We start from the raw sequence: 20,707 nt of genomic DNA, 5'->3' as shown, positions 1-20,707 counted from the left end.
TCAACGAGCACACCGCCCAACTCGCGCAGAACCTCGGCTTCCCCGTGACCCCGGAGGAAGGGCAAGTCCAGCTCGCCAACGGGCAGCATATCACGTTACCGGGCCGCGTCCGGCTACTAATTCAGACCACCGGCAAAACGATCTGGCATTCGTTTACAATTATGCCAAACCTGAGAAGCGCGGTATTACTCGGGGTCGATCTGGAAGGATACTCATTCACAGTAATTACCGACCACCAATCCCTCCGCTGACTGCAAAAATTAGATGCACCCACCGGCAGGTTGGGACGCTGAGCATTCGAGCTCCAACAATACGATATGGACATCAAATACCGCAAGGGAGCCCTCAACCGGGTCGCGGACGCCCTGTCGCGTCAAAACACCGCCGCCGCCGTCACGACCCCGCCCCGCTGCTCGTGGTACCGCCGGACGCTACAAGCAGTGCAAAACACTCTCCGGGAACACCCCGATTACGAGGTGAGGGACGGGAAAATGTATCGGCACATATTGCACAACCTCGACTTTAACGAAACCCCGCCCGAAGCCCAATGGAAGGAATGCGTAGCTAAGGAATTGCGCTCCGAGATCCTTCACCAAAATCACGACGCCCTCACCGCCGGACATCTCGGCATCGCAAAAACGATCACTCGCGTCGCCCAGTTATGTTACTGGCCCGGCATGTTCCGGGAAATCGCACAATATGTATGAAACTGCCCTCGGTGCCTAAGGCACAAAGTCGCGCAAACCCGACCGGCGGGAACACTGCACGCCACGTCCGTCACCCGCCCGTGGCAACAGGTCACCCTCGACCTAATCGGACCGCTGCCGCGATCGAAGCAAGGCCACACATGGCTCCTAACAATGCAGGACCGCTTCTCCAAGTGGTTGAAGATGCGCCATTGCGTCGCGCCACCGCCACCGCCGTAACCACGCACATCGCCAAAGCGATTATATTCCGCCACGGCTGCTCCGACACGATATTATCGGACAACGGCACGCAGCTCCGTTCCAGTAAACTCGCAAAAATGCTCGCCGCCCATGACGTCCGACACGTATACGCACCGGTTCACGCGCCGCATTGCAACCCGGTCGAGCGAACAAACCGGGTTGTAAAAACAATGATTTCGCAATACGTCGACTGAAACCACCGTAATTGGGATGAGCGCATCCCCGAACTCCAATTCGCGTATAATACGGCCCGCCACGAAGCCACCGGCTACACCCCCGCGTATCTCATTTTCGGCCGAGAACCAATCTCCCTTCTCAACTGGGAGACTGCCCCAAGCACCATGGCCGCTCCACCGGACGAAACGCGCCGACACCTCGAGGAGGCCTACGAGCTCGTACGTATACATTTGGCGCGAGCGTTTCAGAGACAGGAAAAATACTATAATCTACGACGCCGACAATGGGCACCGAAAGTCGGGGAGTGGGTATGGATACGCGAATACCCACTCTCCAATAAAGCCGCCGCGTTTAACGCTAAACTAGCGCCAAAGTTCCGCGGCCCCCTCGAGGTGCGCCGAATTGTATCACCGGTAATCGTCGATCTCCGCGACAGAAGCGGCAAGTGGAGCCGCCATATCCACGTACAAGATTTAAAACCCGCCCCCGCCGCCCCCGCGCCTGACAACAACGAAGAGGACAATGACACCAAAACCGAAACCGACGCTGGCGAAAACAACGAACCTGACATCGAGGATGACAGCAGTACCAAAACAGAAACCGACAACGATGACAACACGGAACCGGGAGATAACGGCAATAACAATAACAACGAAACAAATTCGGAGGACGACGACGAAGCCGAAGATTAGGCAAAAAACAAACCGCCCCACTCCCAAAAAGGAAAATAAACGCCGGCGCCGAAAAGAAAAACACAGACGAGCCATGGAGACCGACCAGAGCAAGTCAACGGAGAGCGATATTCTCGCAGAGATCGAAAAGATCCTGGCAGAGCCAGTACAGTACGATCCGGCCTACCCAGGATTCGGCGCAACCTGGACGAAGATCTTCGCCCCAGGCACCGCCGCCACCGCCGCCATCCTCGCAAAACCCGCGGTCGCACCGCCGACACGAAAACCCGTGCCGACGATCGGCTGCAGGGTACAGCGCTCGGACGAGCAACAACGGCGAAAACTGGAATGGCTTACCACCCCGCCACCGCCACTGAGCCAGACGAGGCCACAATCCGCACCTACGATCGTCCGCATCGAAAAGAAGAACGTGGACCTCGCAGCTATACGGGACCGTCTAACGACCAAGCCCCGGGCATCGCCAGCAACACCGGCCAACAACCCGCCGGCGTCGGCAAAACCTCCGCCGCAACCGGAACCAGCCACGGCAGAGAGTCCCGCGCCGCGCCAACCGCAACCACCTCCGGCCGAGCTCCGACCCTTGCGGGCCGAAAGGACAAAGCCGCCACCTCCAATCCCGGTAGAAGTGGAGGACGAGCATATTGTTTGGGTGCCACACTACCACGCTCACGTGTCACGCCAGCACAAGACAAGGTCCCGAGGAAAGAGATGGCATATTCGGTTCAACAACACCGGCACCGTACGCACAATCCGAGAGATCAAACCTAAAACCTAGAGCGCCGAATTCGCGCTTTCCAAGGAGGGGGTTGATGTAACGATGCACCCCCGAACATGCATCGTTCCGGCCCAAACACCTCGCCGAAGCCACCCCGCCGACCACCCGCGGGGTAAAGACCGGGCACGGTGTGCCCATATTTTTTGTAACATATAATAAAGTCCGCGAACGGACTTAACGCGGCAACCGCCTCACCGCGCCGAGCGGTGCCGAAGGCAGCCGAACACCGCCGAACGCGATCGCAGCGTCGGGACGCCGTAAACACCGATCGTTCCGCCGCACCGTCCCGGCGCTCGCGATCGCCGCCGCTACCCCCACCACGCCGCGACGCCGCAGCGACGCCGCCGCGACGCGTATATAAGCCCGGCGTTGCTGGCACAGAGCGCGATTCTCGATCACCCGTCTTTCCGACAACACCGATCCTGAATGCCTGCACTAAGCCAGTCCGAACGTAAGGTAGAGCGCCTCTGGCATTCTCTGTCTTCGCCGAGTGTGTCTCGGCTAACGACCAGCTTTTCGTAGTTATCCGAATCACCCGAAGCCGTCCGAATAAGAAGGTAGAGCGCCCCCGGCATTCTCTGTCTTCGCCGAGTGTGTCTCGGCGAAGGACCCGCTTCTCTCTATTATCCCAAGCATCCGAAGCCTGTCCGGACAAGAAGGTAGAGCGCCTCCGGCATTCTCTGTCTTCGCCGAGTGTGTCTCGGCCGGCGACCCGCTTCACCCGCGTTCCCCACGCTTCGCGATCCATATCGCCGCCGCGCTTTGCGCCATTTTCCCGTGCTCCGGGCCACGCCGACCGGGCAACCGGCACCACCCCGGACCAATACCTACCACCACGCGATCCGGTCCACGAGGCGAACGAAAAGCGCCGGCTCCGCCCTGCACATACCGCGGGTTTTCCCGCGCTACCCGCGGCCAAACCAACGACGCCTCATACGCACGCCCAACCGTCGAAAACCGCGCGGGCACACGCGAGCGAACCCAGCCTAAGCCGTACACGCGTATTGACACATTGCAAATGTCGCGAGTGTATATTGTTAAAGAATAAACGTTACTATTTTCTGTTAACCGAGACACGCCTTCATTTTGCTAACCTCGCCACCCGTCTGCTTCTCCGCACCTCCTTCGAATCCAGGCCCGCCGCGATCTAGATCCGCGCTTCGAAGTCAGGTTGTTTTAAATCTCCACCTGAGTACCAGTCTTGTCTTGGGTTCTCATCATCTCCTGTCTTGCGAATCTGGTCTATGTGCCGCTCCCAGATCCGACCATCATCTAACGCGATCGTATAATGTAACTTTCCGGTACGACGAATGGCTTTACCAAAACGCCATTTAACTTTATTCCTGTAGTCTCTACATTGTACTCTCTCTCCCACCTCAAATATTCTACATGTCTTAAACGTTGTATTTGTACATTTCTTTGGCTCGTCCGGTAAACATACCGTTGAGTTATACGCATTCTTCCTTTAAAAATTCGATCGCATGGAGCTACGCCTGTAATACAATGTGGAGTTACTCAATATTGTACTAAAAAGTCTTGTACCGCATCTTCTAACGTTAGTCCCTTATTTCTAGGATCCGCAAGCATCTTTCGCAAAAAGTTTTTCACCGTTTGCATAAACTTTTCTGCCAATCCATTTGTTGACGGATAATACGGAGCAGTAAATTTCGGTGTAATTCCTTTTGACTTTAAAAATTGTAAAAATTCCGTGGAACGGAAATTGCTACTACAGTATCCATTACCATTATTTTTGGATAACCAAAGTTGGTGAACATCTTTTTGCATTCGTTAATCGTGGTTTTCGCGGTAATATTCTTAATTATCCGAACAAAAGGCCACTTCGAATATGCATCCATAACTACGAAAAAGTAATGGTTCATAAATGGTCCCGCATAGTCCACATGTACATGTTCGAAGGGGACTTCTGCTGGCTCTCACTCATGTACTTCGACCTTCGTTGGGTCGTTACGCACTTTGTTACATGTATTACAATTACTTGCTAATCTCTCAATTGCTTTGTCCACGCCAGGTTACCAGAAAGCATTTCTCGCTAATGCCTTTATCCTCACTACGCCAAAATGACTTTTATGTAATTCTCGCAGAAAACGCTGTCGCGTAATTGACTAGGGACTACGGCTTTCCTATTATAAAGGAGGACACCTTGTTGAATACTAAAAGCTGCTTGGTATTTTCTTTTTTTCATGTAAATCTTCAAGGATATTACTTAACTGTACATCATTTGCTGTAGCGCGTGCTAATTCCTCCACTGTAATGGGCAAGTTTTGTACTGTATCAATTTCATAGACGTCTATTACATCGCGTTCCGCTGTTGTTGACGTCGGCAACAGTAGTCGTGATAGACAATCCGCGTTAGAATGTAATTTCGTATTCTTATACTTAATATCGAATAAAAAACCCTGTAAAAATACCGCGTAATGCTGCATTCGCAGCGCTGTGTATGCAGGCAGCGCGTTGATCGGAGAAAATATTTGCACTAGGGGCCTGTGATCAGTATACAACGTAAATTTGTTCCCATAGAGATATTGATGAAATTTCTTCACACAAAAAATGATCGCATATTTGCCTCTTTATCAATTTGCGTGTATCGCTTTTGGGTCTCTGACAGAGACTGGGACGCGTACTGTAATACTCGCTCTGTACCGTCCAGATAGCGGTGTGACAAAACCGCACCTACGCTGTAAGGACTAGCATCCGTAGCCAGAATCAATGGAAGTTTTGTGTTAAAATGTGCAAGCACTGTATCGCTTTTAAAATTCTTTTTCGCAGCTTGAAAAGCCTGTTCATAACTACGCGACCATTTAAAACAAACATTTTTCTGTAGTAGTTTATGTAACGGTGCTAATATCGTACTCAAATTCTTAATGAATTGACCATAATAATTCACCATACCAAGGAATGAGCGTAATTCCATAACATTTTTCGGTTTTGGCATTTGATCAATAGCTTGTATCTTCTTTGCAGTTTTATGTAATCCATTTTTGTCTATCTTATATCCGCAATAATCCATGCTATTTTGGAAAAATTTGCACTTATTTTCATTGATTCTGATATTGGCTTTCGCGAGGCGCTGCAGTACCATCTCAAGTCGCTGCAAATGAACCTTATCATTTGGACCGGTTATTCTAATGTCATCCAGAAAGACTGATACTCCGGGTATATCCCCTAGAATATCTTCCATCTCGCGCTGCCAGATCGCTGGCGCCGAAGCCGTACCGTACATCAATCTTTGTGCTTCGATATAATCCCTTGTGCGTACTAAGTGTAAGTAATTCGCGATCTTCGACACAAACCTCAAGCTGCAAATATGCTTGTTTTAGATCTATTTTCGAGAATTTTTCTCCGCCTGCCATTGACGAGAATAATTCGTCTGTCGTTGGCAGTGGATGTTCGTCAACCACTAAGTATGGGTGTATCGTAACCTTGAAATCCCCGCAAATACGAACCGTGTTATCACGTTTAAGAACGGGTACAATAGGCGTAGCCCATCTGGATGCATTTACCATCTCTAAAATACCGGCTTGAACTAGCGACTGCAGCTTCTCTTCAACGAGTGGTAATAACTTAAAAGGAATTGTACGTGCTTTTAAGACCGGTTTAACATTTTCCTTTAATGTCAGACTAGCTTGTAACCCTTTTATTTTTGTAGAGTGTGGATCTAACCCATTTCGATACTGTTGTAATAATCGCGCAATTGTCTCTTGTGTATTATCGCGTAATTGTACATTATTTATTGATTCCGTTAGTTGTATTTGTAACTGTCGTATCCACTCACGCCCTAAAAGTGACTCACGCTCGACATTTGAAACGTACAGGTTAAGTTTAACAGTTTTTCCGCGCAACGTAACCGTCACGGGTACGACTCCAACGATTTGAATCGGCGTTTTGCAAAACGTAATTAACTGTAAGGACGTTGGACACGGACGTCGATTTTGAAATTGTTCCCGCAGCATTCGGATACTCACGATTGTAACCGCTGCACCGCTATCGATTTCAAAACGCAGGGGGCGACCGTCCACCATAAGTGTCGCAAAAAACTTATCTCGGAATTCGGTGTGTTCTAGGAGTAGCACTTCCTCGATCTGGTTGGTGGTTGCTCGCTTCGCACTCATGCATACTTTTTGTAAGTGGCCTGGCGTACCGCAATTGTTACATTTAATATTCCTATCTAGGGTACATTTATTCGTTAAATGTTTGCCACTACACCTGAAACAAGATACATTATACATGGTATTGACACGAGATTTATTGTTATTGGATTGAACTGCCTTATTTTCTGCCTTCGCCGATTTTGTAAAGGGTTTTCGCTTGGGCTGAGATTTCTTCTCTGGCTTTTTGTCCTTGGCCCCCATGTAGCTAGTTGTCCTTGGCCGCCGGCACCGTCGATCCTGATTGCAGTTGCTGAGCATCCTTCTCAGATAACTCCATGGCTGTAACCACCTGCACAGCCTTATCGAACGTCAGGTCCTTCATCTCCAGCAGCCGGGACTGGGCTCGATGACTCGCCAGCCCGAACACGAATTGGTTGCGTAGGGCCGTTTTCAAATATGGCCCGAAATTGCAATGGACATTCAACTTGTGTAGCGCGGCAACAAAGTCTTTGATGCTCTCTCCGTCACTTTGCTTCCGTTGGTAAAAAGAAATTTTCGGCAATTTCCAGGGGTACTGGTGCATAGAATTCCGTGAGGTTATCGACCAACGTATTGAAGGGAACTGTATATGGATCTGTCGGTGCCAGTTTGTTGACATATAACGTCGAATGCTGTAGATCCAATAAAATGTAACAAGTACATAATCTTCTGCTCGTCCGACACTTTGAAAATTTTTGCCGCAGCCGTGAATCTTTGTAACCACCGGTTCCAATCCGTGGTTGCTGGATCAAACGTATCGATGCTGAAGCTACCGTGTAACACGACCTCCACCATTTTGTACTTTCGCACTGGATTCTAGATTGTTCCACGTACCGATTTCTGGATTGTTCCACGTACCGATTTCTGTAACATGTATCGTACTAGTGTATTGTAGTCTTGAAACGCGTAATTCACTCTGTAGAGCTATGTACTGTCCCGTCTGATATCTTTCCCTTTTGTAGTAAGATCGCCGTTAGCTCACGTTACACAGGGCACTTGGCGCACACACAAGTATTGCTTTTCCTCGTGCAGTCACCGTTACCCGTTAAGCGGCGATCCCATAATGTAGAATGTGCTGTGTACAAATGTAGAGCAGAAATTGTTCCACATTGTGAGCTTCCTAAACATCGCAAGCAAACATTCAGACCAATGAATTATCAATTTCGGAGGGAGAATTAGATGAGAGGGATAATGTTGGCTCTGCGATTAGGAGGGAGAATGAAGGAGAGCTCGCAAATGTGAATGAAAACATAGAATATAACAATACTGAACTCGAGCAAGTCATTAAGTTAGAGGATATACAGACAATAGAGAATATAGAAGAAATGTGTGAAAACTCAGTAATTGAAAAAGTAAAGAAACTAGAAAAAATAAATGAGGCAATGTTATGGCATGTTAGATTAGGTCATGCATCGTTAAATTATCTAAGACAGCTACAAAAAGTAGAAAAGAGATTAGAGACAGTTAAGTTTGATAACTCCATATTAGAGTGTGAAGTCTGTATAATGGCAAAGATGGCAAAACTGCCGTTTAAAGAAAACAGAAATAGAGCACAGAGACCACTACAGTTAATACATACGGACATCATGGGTCCAATAAAACCTACATCCTATCCAGGACAAAAGAGGTTTATAATCACATTTATAGACGACTATTCTAGACTAGCGAAAGCCTACTCTCTGAAGACAAAAGATGAATCGGGAGAGGCTCTAGAGCAGTATCTAATATTCGAGAAATCTACTAGAAAAGGAAGAAAAGCTATGCTACGTGAAGTCAGATCAAGGCAAGGAATTCACGGGAGGTACTTTTAAAGAGGTATTAAAAATAGAAAAGATAGAAGCCATATTTGCACCACCGTACACTCCGGAACATAATGGAGTTGCAGAAAGGTTCAACAGAACGTTGCAAGAGAAAGTAAGAACATATATGTTCAACTCGGGATTACGAAAGAGTATGTGGGAGTTGGCAGTTGACGCTGCTGTGCATGCGTACAACAGATCTCCACACAAAACTATAGAGTACGAGATCCCGTTGAAGAAGTTCTCACCAGAAACGAGTTGTCATTTTGAGCAAATAAAGAGATTCGGATGCATTGGATATGCAAGAGTACCAAAGCTTAAGTCGAAATTTGATAAGAGAGCTGTAGAATATGTATTTTATTTTGAAAAAGTTTGTATTGCCGCGCTACATTAAGGCCGGATGTATTGAAGAGGGAGTCGCTGCTGCCCTCGAGAGAGTCAGTTCGCTACCAACAAGAGACACGGTCGAACGTATTCAGTCATTTTTGTGAAGTAAGAAATATATTTCTCTTAAAACATCCGCGCGTAATCTCTTACACCCAGAATCCAGCCATCCTAACGCCCATACCCTACAAATCAGAAGTGGGATTCGCGAGAGATTGCACGGGAATTACGCGAGAGGAACGAATTTCGTATAACGGCAGTGCGTGTGTGCGAGAACAAAGACATCGTTCGAGCACTGCGTGGTAGTACGTTCGGCAGATGCATTTATGGGCTGTGTGCTAGCATTGTGTCGAAGTGAACCGAATTTATGATTAATCAGGGTCTGTCGATCCTGTGGACGAAAGACATTGACTGAAGGGGCTCTTCGTGTGTCGAAAGCCATCGGCGGTTATTGTCCGCCATTTTGAGTGCGTGTGTGCGAGGACGAAGACGTCGTTCGAGAACTTTTGTGCAGCATGACGACGCCGTTCAAGAACTTTCGCGCAGCGTGAAATATCTGCAGAGCTTTTCCGGTGATAAGTCACGGGTCGGTAATATCGGAAGCGTGTTGCCAGAAGAGTGAGAGATCGGTAACTCTGTGGTGTGAGACAGTTGGTGTGACAGCTGAGACTTTAGGTTACGTGACGGTGTTGATTGTGAGTACGCGATTGACAGTTTCGTACGGTGATTACGAAGTAATATAAGAAAATAGAAACGGTACGATGGAGGCAGCGAGTCGGTTTAAGACATCTCAGCTTAAGGAAAAACTGAGAGAACGTAACCTGTCGACGGCAGGAGTGAAGACTGACTTAATAAATTGCTTGATAGAAGCGGATCCTGACGGGACGTGAATGAACGCGGACGACCTTACGGGTGACGAAGAAGAAAGAAGAGACGCTCAACTTCAATTGGAACGTGACAGAGCGGAATTATTACGTCAAGAATTAGAGGTTATGAGACGAGAACGAGACGTAGCACAATTGGAAACGGAGTTAGCTCGACGAGAGCTCGAGTTGGCAATTGCAGCAAATCCAGAGAATCGAGGATATCTCCAGCAACCAGAGGCGAGGCCAATGAATAATGTACAGCGAGCGGAAGCACCAACGCCGCCACAACTGCGTGCAGATGTCAAGGGTATAGGAGAGTTACTGGGCGAATTCGACGGAGCAAATCGCTATTTTGAAGATTGGGAGAAGCAAGTCCGATTAGTTAAGAGGCTTTTTGCGGTCGATGACACTATTATGAAAATAATTATCAGCTCCAAACTTAAAGGAAAAGCGGATCGATGGTTTTACTCAAAATCGGAGCATACAGAGATGACGTTGGATGCATTGCTTTCGGCGATGAAGGACGGATTCGACCAAAGACCAAGCAAAGTGGATCGTCTTAAAAAGTTCGAATTGCGAGTGTGGCAGCCGAATGAATCGTTCAATAATTATTATCACGAAAAACTTATTTTGGGTAATTTAGTGCCAATTGAAGAAGATGAATTATTGGACTTTTTAACGGAAGGAATACCTGATCAAACGTTACGGAATCAGGTACGTATGCAGAACTTTGGATCAGTGAAAGACTTGTTAAACGGGTTTGGTAAGATCTCCTTTTCGCATCGTGTTAAAAAGGACTTGCCACAAGGGGAGAAATCAAGTGCAGATAAGATTTCAGTCGAAAAAACGAAATCTGAAGCCAAGGTGCAGAAGACAGCCGGGAAAAAAGAGATCAGTGGACGATCGATGAAATGTTACAATTGTAACAAATTAGGACACATTTCGAAAGACTGTACAAAACCAAAGAGAGAACGTGGATCTTGCTACAATTGTGGCAATACGGAGCACTTGGCGAAGGATTGTCCGAGTAAGAAACCGAAGGAAGTAAAGGAGAAGTCACCGGTCGCCAATGTGTACGAGGACCCAGAGGAGGAAACCGATGTCGAACATAGGAAGATTGTGACATATGAAATAAAAGACTCTAGTTTACGGCGAGTATTGTGCTTAGATACGCTTCTCGATACAGGTAGCCCAATTAGTTTTGTTAAGGAACGGTTTATCGATAAGCAGGGACTTCTTCCATTAGATGCATCAGATCGCGAATACTGTGGGTGTAAAAAGGTGCAATTAAAGTTTTTAGGTAAAGTTTACATGACGGTTTCTATTGATGATGTTGCTAAGGAAAATGTTAGAATTAATGTTGCGTCAGAAGATACGTCAGTATCACCAGCTTTATTAGGTAGAGATGTATTGCATAAATTCGGTATTAGATTAACGTTGCCGATGAATAAAAATGCTTGGCGGGAAAATGATATTAACGCAATTGAAGTCGCAGATGATCCCGCTGATGAGTTACAGATAAACCCTAAAATATCTTACGAAACAGAAGTGGAGCTAAAACAAATTTTTCAGGAGTTATACGTAGAATATCCGAGGCCTTCTGAGCCAAAAATAAAAGATGAATTGAAATTACGATTGAATAATCCGCAGCCGTTTTATTGCACGCCGCGCAGACTTTCTTATGATAAAACAGAAAAACTTTGGGTGATTCTAAAGGAATTATTAGAGAAAGGGTATATACGACCTAGTGATTCTGAGTTTACCTCGCCTATAGTTTTAGTAGAAAAGAAAAACGGACAATTAGGTATGTGTGTGGATTACAGGTTTCTTAATAAAGTTTTAGCGCGAGATAATTTCCCTCTTCTTATCATCAAGGATCAAATAGTAATTGCGAGGAATAAAAAATATTTTACAGTTTTGGATCTGAAAAATGGGTTCCACCATATCCCGGTTGAGGAAGAATCAATTAAATACACGTCGTTTGTTACTCCATTAGGTCAGTTTGAGTGGGTAAGAATAAGAATGCCTTTGGGGTTAAAAATGGGACCACCGAAATTTCAGCGCTTTATATATAGAATTTTATCAGAGCTCAGTTATTATTTCTGTATAACAATCTACATGGACGATATATTAATAGCGACTGAGACTATTGAACAGCATTTAGAGATCCTAAAAAAAAGTCTTTAAGATTCTTTCAGAAAATCTATTGGAGTTGCGAATTGACAAATGCTATTTTCTTCAGACCGAAGTAGAATACCTGAGGTATATTATTTCAGAGCAGGGTGTAAAGCCAACGCGGAGGGGTATTGAGGCCGTCGAGAAGTTTCCGATTCCTACAAGTATACGGGACGTTCGTAGTTTTATTGGACTTTGTTCCTATTTCAGGAAATTTATAGAACATTTTGCGACTATTGCTAAACCCCTTTATGATCTGACAAAAGCCAACGCAACGTTTCAATTCGGAGAAAAAGAAAGCTTTATGCAAAAGAAAGCAGATGGTAAGATGCACCCGATATTTTATTATTCTAAGCGAACGACTGAAAGCGAATCGAAACTTCACAGTTTTGAACTGGAGACTCTTGCGATAATTTATGCTTTGGAACGATTTCGAATTTATCCTCAAGGATTAAAATTCAAAATTATAACTGATTGTAACGCTGTCACTATGATACTAAAAAAGAAAGATATAAATCGTAGGGTCGAAAGGTGGGCAATTGCATTGCTCGATTATGATTATGAGTTGGAACATCGTGCGGGTACGCGTATGCGTCACGTAGATGTTCTTAGTAGAGCCATCGGAGTTATCGAGGAAAACCCATTTGAATGGAATATTGCGATATGTCAGGGACAAGATCCCAAAATTGTAGAAATTTGTAATAAGCTCGAAAAATCTGAAGACAAGTTCTATGAAATGAGAAACGGGTTGGTGTATCGTAAGTACGGTAATAAGATATTGTTTTATGTTCCGGAGCAAATGGAAAGAAATGTTCTGTATAAATATCACGATGAGTTAGGACATGTAGGTACTGAGAAGTCAGCTCAAGCGATACTTGAAAACTATTGGTTCCCGAAATTGCGTGAGAAGGTAAGTTGCCATGTTAAGAATTGCCTCAAGTGCATCGCGTTTTCTCCAGTTAGCGGGAAAGTTGAAGGATTTATACATTCTATTCCGAAAGGAAATGTCCCTTTTAGTACCGTTCACGTTCATAATCTGGGACCAATAGATAAACAGCGGTTGATTAAACAACATTTGTTAGTCGTAGTAGATTCTTTTACCAAGTCTGTGAAACTCTATCCGACTAAAACGACTTCTAGTAAAGAGCCAATTAATTGTCTTCAATTATATTTTGAGCATTATTCGCGGCCGAGGGTTATGATTACGGATAGAGGTACCTGTTTTACGAGTTCCGAATTTAAAGACTTCATGAATGACAATGGAGTTGAACATATTAAGATCGCGACAGGTTCACCTCAGGCTAATGGCCAGGTTGAGAGGGTAAATCGGACCCTGACTCCCATGTTAGCTAAATTATCTGACAATTCCGCGGGCAAGCACTGGTACAAAATTGTCGCCGATGCTGAGTATGCATTAAATAACTCTGTAAGTAAATCTACGGGGGAAACGCCTAGTCAATTATTGTTTGGCATAAAACAGCGTGCGAAATCTGCGGATAGTCTATGCGAATATTTACAGAATGAAAGCGAGTCAGAGCGACCTGATATTGATAAGATTCGAGAGCGTGCGTCTGATAGAATCCTACGATTGCAAACGTATAACAAAGAATACGCTGATGGAAAACGTAAAGAAGCGCATAAGTACTTAGTAGGCGATCTAGTTTCAATTAAGAACTTTGATAGTACGGTAGGAGCATCACAGAAGCTTAAACCCGTATTTAAAGAACCTTATAAAATAGCGGAGCAGCTGGGGAATGATAGGTATACCATTATACTGATGTAGAAGAATTTCAGAATACCATGTGACCCTACCGTGGTACCTGGCAAGCCGTAAATCTGAGACCATGGTGTCAAGCAAAAGATGCAAAGATCTTATCCTAGTCTAGTTAGACATAAGTTCAGTTCCTGTTAGAAGTAAGACTTAAGTTTAGTTAAGCCTCTTGCACAATAGGCAATAGCGATAGCGATAGCGACAGCGATAGCAATAGCGATATAAATTTATCGCCATCCAATGAATGGTGCGATAGGAATAAAAGCGTAGAACCAATCAGAAATCGTGTAGCCTTCTTACCGTCTGATTCAGATATGAACGTAGCACATAACCTGTAATTGTCAAAGCGGTTAAATTCCACATCGACTGTACAATTCTGCAACAGATTTTGGAGTATATACTTTTTTAAGTTAAATATTACTTGGTAAGTACTTCTGAAACGTATTTATTTATATACATATGTATACTTATGTATATACATTGTCCTATGTGTTATATTTTAACAAATATCTGTTTCAGGTTAACTTACGATGGAAGATGAAGAGTTATTGTTATTTATTTGTACAATGCAAATAGCTGTGGCAGCATTGTACACCGCGTGGAAGGCCGAAAAAAGCAAGCGTTGGAAAAACCGCCGATAGTGGGTACGTCCCATAAATAGAGGACGAGCGGCGTATGGCGACTTTGCAACTCTATTTTCAGAACTGAAAGAAGACCCGGATCTCTTTTTCCGGTATACGAGAATGGATGTGCCTACATTTTATGAACTGCTCCAGTTAGTGGACCCACACTTGCAAAAAAGGAGTATAAGACCATCGATATGTCCAGAACAACGTCTCGCAATAACATTGAGGTAAATTTGTTATTGAAGTAAATCATATTGTTTATAGATCTCTTGAGAAAGATTCAAACTCCAAGGATCGAAACGTCGTAACGTTTATTTTTAATTTCTTTTGCCAAAAGGTTGTTGAAATAAATACTTCTTTTGTTAAATCATATTTACTTCAAATGGTATACTACTTTTTATTTATTAATTGCATTTTTAATAATCAATATAATCCCCCTTCTTTGTACATATAACTAGATAAGAAAATTTTGCAAAAAAAGCTACAGCCCATAAAATTAAAGTAAAGTAAAAAAATTTAATATTATTTTTTAAATTAATAAAGAAATACATTATTAAAATATTAATTTTGTTACAGATATTTGGCAACAGGAGATCGATTAAATGTTATCTGTAGCTCTAGCCTATAGAGTAGGAGAGTCCACAGCTCATATCATCGTTAAAGAAACATGCTCCGTTATAGCAAATGTTTTAATGCCAATCTGCATAAAACCTCCAACAGAAGAACAATGGAAAAAGATCTGCGTAGATTTTTTAGCTTTGTGGAATTTGCCAAATTGTGTCGGAGCGATTGATGGTAAACACATTATCATTCAGGCACCTCCGAACTCTGGATCTGTTTATTTCAATTATAAGAAGACATTTAGCATCGTGCTGATGGCTGTTTGTGATGCTAGATATCGATTTACGTTGTTCGATATTGACGCGTATGGCAGCGATTCTGATGGAGGAATTCTGTCAAAATCAGCCTTCGGAAAAGCTTTATATGGAGATACACTCAACTTGCCAAAAGGAACAGCTCGTCTACCAGGAAGCGATAAGGAAACGCCTTGTTATTTTGTTGGCGACGAAGCCTTCCAAATGTCGATAAACGTCATGCGACCTTATCCGGGCAGGGCTTTAAATGACCAAAAAAGAATTTTTAACTATCGACTCTCACGAGCTAGGAGAACAATTGAAAATACATTTGGTATCCTTGCAGCCAGATGGAGGATACTTCGGAGGCCAATTTGCGCTGGGCCAGAAGTCGTCGACAAATTTGTGCTAGCAGCAATGTGTTTGCACAATTTTATAAAAACAAAAGACGACGAGACAGCACCACAGCAGCAAAGATATTGCCCCCCTCAATTCGCTGATAGAGAAATTGATGGGCAAATAATTAAAGGAGAATGGCGAGAATTACCAGGAAATGATCATTTAAGATCCATCGGAAGATGTGGAGCACATAGAACTACGAGAGAGGCTTATTCGATGCGGGTTACTTTCGTCATATTTTATGACAGCTGCTGGCGAAGTTCCGTGGCAGTACGCATATATACATCAAGGACTACATCGTGATGCGAGTTGAAATTCTGCCGTTTCTGTATATATAATTTTTTAAAACTGACATGTTTTATGCACGCGCTATTCTGCTTTAACATTATACTGTGAAATGGTATAGAAGTAATAATAATAATAATAATATGTATTAATTTATATATTTTAATAAATAAATGGCCTTGAGAATTACCATAAAATATCTATTTATGGTATTTATCTATCTATAGTATTTATTAAAGTTCAAGTTGTCAACAATACAAAATTTCCATAAATTTTTTTTTCAAAATACTTTTCTTTGGTTCAAAAGTCTTTTTTAATTCTGCGGTGACCAGCTTCCCAATAAGGACATCAGAATCGTCATCGTCCGGTGTCGGATTCTTTTTGGAATATACCCGCGATGCCATCGTACTTAAAGTAGTATTAATTTGAGAGAATGCATTTTTTACTAGGTCGATCTTTTGTCTTTTTACTGGTTTTTGGTTTCTCATAAAACAAGTAGACGGAGGACTCAATATTTCAGAATCTGAATCTGAGGGCATCGATTGCTGAAAAAAAGCAGTCGATCAGGGCAAGGAGAAAGTAGTTAACCGCTGTGGTGATGAAGCAGCTGATTGTTTTGATGACGAAATAATTGAGCACTGTGGTGATGAAACAGTTGATCGCTCTGAAGCATTTGATCGTTGTGTTGAAGCAATTGATTGCTGTGACGGTGGAGGTGTCTCGAACGGAGGAGGTAATACCTGCAGGTAATTAAAAAATAAATTCACATTTTCATAAGTGATCTGTTTTTAATCCTTAATTAAATTACTTACAATTACAACAATAAAGACACTCAATATACACACATATTTCTAATTTACTATTAATATTCAATCTATTATTCTAAATAATGAAATGAACTATTACGGTTGTTCTAACATTACTTCTTTCTTACCCAACATTTTGACCAATCTTTTACATTCTCCTCAAAGACTACTTAGGAGAAATAAGTTGTTACAATATGTTTGTCAAAACATTGGCTAAAAAATAAACAACGTTACAACAGAACTGTAAAGGAATCAATTATCTTAATTTGTGGTTCTCAAAAAACCTACCTACAAATAGTTGATCATTTTAATATTAAAATTACTCACTGGTGCAGGTTGCGTGTCAGAAATATCTGTCGAAGCGAGTATCAAATTATCATCGGCTTGCTTAATCGTTGGACTCGATAGCTGCGGCTGTTGCTGCAACGGCGAAGGCGTCCATGACTACAAGTGCAGTTAATTATTTTTTATTACATGTAGTATGTATTTTGTTTTAGCATTTTATTTTTTACATATGTTATTATTATTTGAGTATACTATACTTCTCGTTCCAATGCAGATACGTTGTTCGTGGAATTATTCTGAGAGCGCGATATCTGGTTGTTCACCTTTGGTGAAGTCATTTTCTGTAACAAATAAAATAAGTTTGCAACCCGATTTCTCTCGGTCTCGCTAGCCGAAGGAGCGCGGCTGCAATTGGATTGACTTACCGCCATCAGACGATAGCTCAAAAGGGGATACCGAGGTCAGATTCCTTACCGTAATTCCTGTATCTAAGGTCTTGGACGATACCTTGCGATTGGGCGCCAGGTGCAATTATAGACGCGCACCACGTCTCGGCAATGCTCACCGTAGCCTCAATGGCCTCGTCGCGAGCTCAGGGCGTAAGTCCGCGCGAAAGAGGTGGAGGTGGAGAAGGAGCGTGACACAACCGACACACAAAATAAAGCTCGGCGATAAACAATATTAAGTAGGTATATTTCATATAATAGGCGAACAAATCGTATCGGAAAACCAGGGCCGGACGTCGCTCGAATGGCCGGTACCAACGCGGCAATCGGATCGGCCGTTAGCGCGCGCGGAGTGCGTGATGTTCACGCCCGCGAGACTCCCTTTGCGAACGAAGCTCTCAAGCGAGCCCCGCAATCTCGGTCTGGATACGCGCGACCACGCGGTAACGCCAATCCGCCCCCGTCTTAATCCCCCGATTCCGAACGCACGGCGATTCTTATACGCACGACATGAACGATCTTTATCCACCCGACATGACAATTCTCACCGACTCGACATCAACGATTCGCACACGCACGACACAATATACGCAACGCCACGCAATGGCGCGCTCGCGAGATCCTTCCTCGAGCCGGCGCGACGTTATTTGCCCGCGCACGCGACGCAAAATATCCGCAAGACTCGCGATGCACCACAAGATGCCCGGCGCGGTTTCTCCCGACACGCACACGGGGCTTCCGTACACGACACGCAACAATATACCCGAATACGCAACTCTAAACACAATATGCACCGGAGTGTACCGCCCGCGGTACGCCTCCGTCCACGATTCACAAAACACGCAAGGCGATAGCCGCGAATTGACTGACGATCGTACGCGAGCCTTCGAGTAGGGCTTTCGGAGAGGCTTCTGGCTACGATCTCGGCCGGCCACGGTCCCGCGATCCCGACAAACAGCCGCGATAATTTTTCCGGCACCCACGACGGCGGGAGCCGGTAGCTAAATACGACACGTAATCAGGTTAATTCACACGGCAATCTATTCGATATACACGTTTACTTGCGCCGGGTCGCGACCGAAATCGAGCCCACAATTACTTGGTAGCACCGGAGTGGAGATCTTACAAGCCTGGCTGCTCGCTGCTGCTCGGCGGCGTCGGGGCGCTCGTCCAGGTGTGGCTCCTCGTTAGCGGCTCGATCGACAGTGAGGAGTGGTCTGTTCGGCGGGACCATGGTGGAAGAATACATGGGTGTGCGCAAAACGACTCTTTCTTTGTCTAAAATCTATTGTTTCTTTCTGCACAAATTGCACAAATAAAATTAATAAGTGTAAGTGTAAGTGTTTTCATGTTTTTCAATCCTTTCTCGACAGTGTGGTATTATTTTGAAACATTTCTTGAAACAACTTTTTCTTCTTGCATACTAACATAAGTTTCGAAACATTAGAAATTAAGAAAGTGAGAGTTGTATGAAATAAAAATGTAATTTGTTACAATATTACTATAAATTTTACTTTTAGGTACTCATATTTATATACATTATTTCATTCTGTCAAGTATATTTACATAATTAATACAAAATTACAAACGTTATATATATTGTACATTGTTTTTTCTCGAGTAGACGAGATTGCGCTTATTTGCGCTTTCTTTTTGCAGGAAGAACATTCATTTTTTTTTAACTTTTTTGTCTTTCTTTTTTCTTCCTTTCTTATATTTTCTCTTTTATTAATTTCGTTCACTCTGATGTATGTGCGAGTTCTAACGAGGCATTGTAGCACTTCCTCAGGTACCCAATTTGAATCGTATCCGGAGTTTTTAACGAGGGAGACAACTTTTCGGATGACATAATCTTCAGTTGAAAAGCCTTCACCGTGGAAAGCTACAAAGCATTCATCCACAACTTTGCTTAGATTCATAAGCTCCTCTGATGGATGAATTAGGTACCCTTTGGAAACTGTTTTTACCCAGTCACATTCTTCCGTACGAGAATTGTCAGTAATGTTGATTGTACGCTCTCCTAAAAATGGATATTTTGATATGAAGCGATGGGCTACATAACCCGCAACATATTGTAGTCCTGCTGTTTGGACTATATCGCTGCTATTGGTACAGCTGACTGGTTCCTTCTCTTGATGTTGGATTTTGAAGCCACATTGCATAAAGTTCCACAAGTCGTTTTCTTCATTTTCATTCTCACATACATCATCATCCAAGATTTCTAAATTGTCACTTCTGTCACTCTCATGGACGGAATCCTCCAATAATTTATCGCATGTAATGTAATACAGCTTTCTTTCTTTCACACCTACAAAAGAAATGCATAAGTAAAGTAACTCGAAAACTTATAGTTAGTCGGAAAAAGTCATAGCAAAAAGACAATAGATCTCAAATTTCAAAATCAATTATAGATATTTGTTATCTACTATACAAATGTTGTCTGCAAATGTAATTCCACGAAATGTGAGAAAAAAATAAACAATCAATCCGAAGATATACCAATTTGTGTATATTCATAATCATTGACAAGGTACACTGTTCTTGAGATGAAAGGGTTGAACCGATTGACTTAACATTTTTCTCACAACTTGTTAAATATGTTTGTGAGACAACTATGTAGGCGATGAGAGATTTCTTAATTGTCATACATTTTATGGTAGATTGAATAATTCAACAAAAAATAATTTTTTATTGAAACCAATAGACATTTGTCAAAAAACCCGAATTGATATATCTTCAAAGTGAGTATTACAAACCTTGTTGAGAACGTAGAATTCCGTACGTTGCACAACGAATCAAAAGGCCCTTCTAGTGTACGGTTGACCCTGCCATTTGGTTCCAGCCAAGGATTTCTGAAAAGACATAAAAAAAATAAAGTATAAATAATAAATACTTCCTTTTTAACTTTATCTGGCATTTATTTAAAATTAATTACAAACGACACAACGTTACGACTAGGCACTTCCTAGTTAAATATTTGTAATTATTGATAGGTACACTTGAGAATAACTAGGAAGCGCCTAGTCGAAACGTTGTGTCGTTTGTAATTGATTTTTAATAAATGCCAGATAAAGTCAAGAAGGAAGTATTTATTATTTGAACTTTTTTTTATTTGCTGGCAAAGAAAAGTCTTATACGTCTTTTAAGAATAAAGTTTGTTATTCGTAGTAATGAGTGCAGGATTTGAAAATTCTATTTGTATTTTTCAGCACATGAAAACTGCAGTCGGTAGTAAAAACAGTTTTCAGGCCTTCGGTCTTACCACGAGTAAC

The 20,707-nt window shown here is 43.4% G+C and overlaps 2 protein-coding genes across 3 annotated transcripts; both read left to right on the top strand.

The window, feature by feature from the left end:
• Positions 1 to 317: 317 nt before the first annotated feature.
• Positions 318 to 707, top strand: LOC143894304 (uncharacterized). The gene has a single exon (XM_077400475.1). The coding sequence runs from the start codon at positions 318 to 320 to the stop codon at positions 705 to 707; it is 390 nt and encodes a 129-aa protein (XP_077256601.1).
• A 9,099-nt stretch (positions 708 to 9,806) lies between these two features.
• LOC143894309 (uncharacterized) lies at positions 9,807 to 16,060 on the top strand. Of its 2 annotated transcripts, XM_077400478.1 has the most exons (4): positions 9,807 to 14,158; positions 14,254 to 14,378; positions 14,437 to 14,587; positions 14,937 to 16,060. In XM_077400478.1, the coding sequence occupies exon 1, from the start codon at positions 9,813 to 9,815 to the stop codon at positions 11,973 to 11,975; it is 2,163 nt and encodes a 720-aa protein (XP_077256604.1). In that variant the 5' UTR covers positions 9,807 to 9,812; the 3' UTR covers positions 11,976 to 14,158; positions 14,254 to 14,378; positions 14,437 to 14,587; positions 14,937 to 16,060. The 2 variants fall into 2 exon arrangements, with proteins under 2 accessions (XP_077256604.1, XP_077256603.1); XM_077400477.1 differs by having other exon boundaries at positions 14,254 to 14,587.
• Positions 16,061 to 20,707: the final 4,647 nt, after the last annotated feature.

This window comes from Temnothorax americanus, unplaced genomic scaffold (genome assembly GCF_048541705.1).
Source record: "Temnothorax americanus isolate GAGA-0224 unplaced genomic scaffold, ASM4854170v1 Scaffold135, whole genome shotgun sequence".
NCBI lineage: Eukaryota > Metazoa > Arthropoda > Insecta > Hymenoptera > Formicidae > Temnothorax > Temnothorax americanus.
The sequence above is the reverse complement of the archived record's forward strand: the minus strand, read 5'-3'. Positions and strand labels throughout refer to the sequence as shown.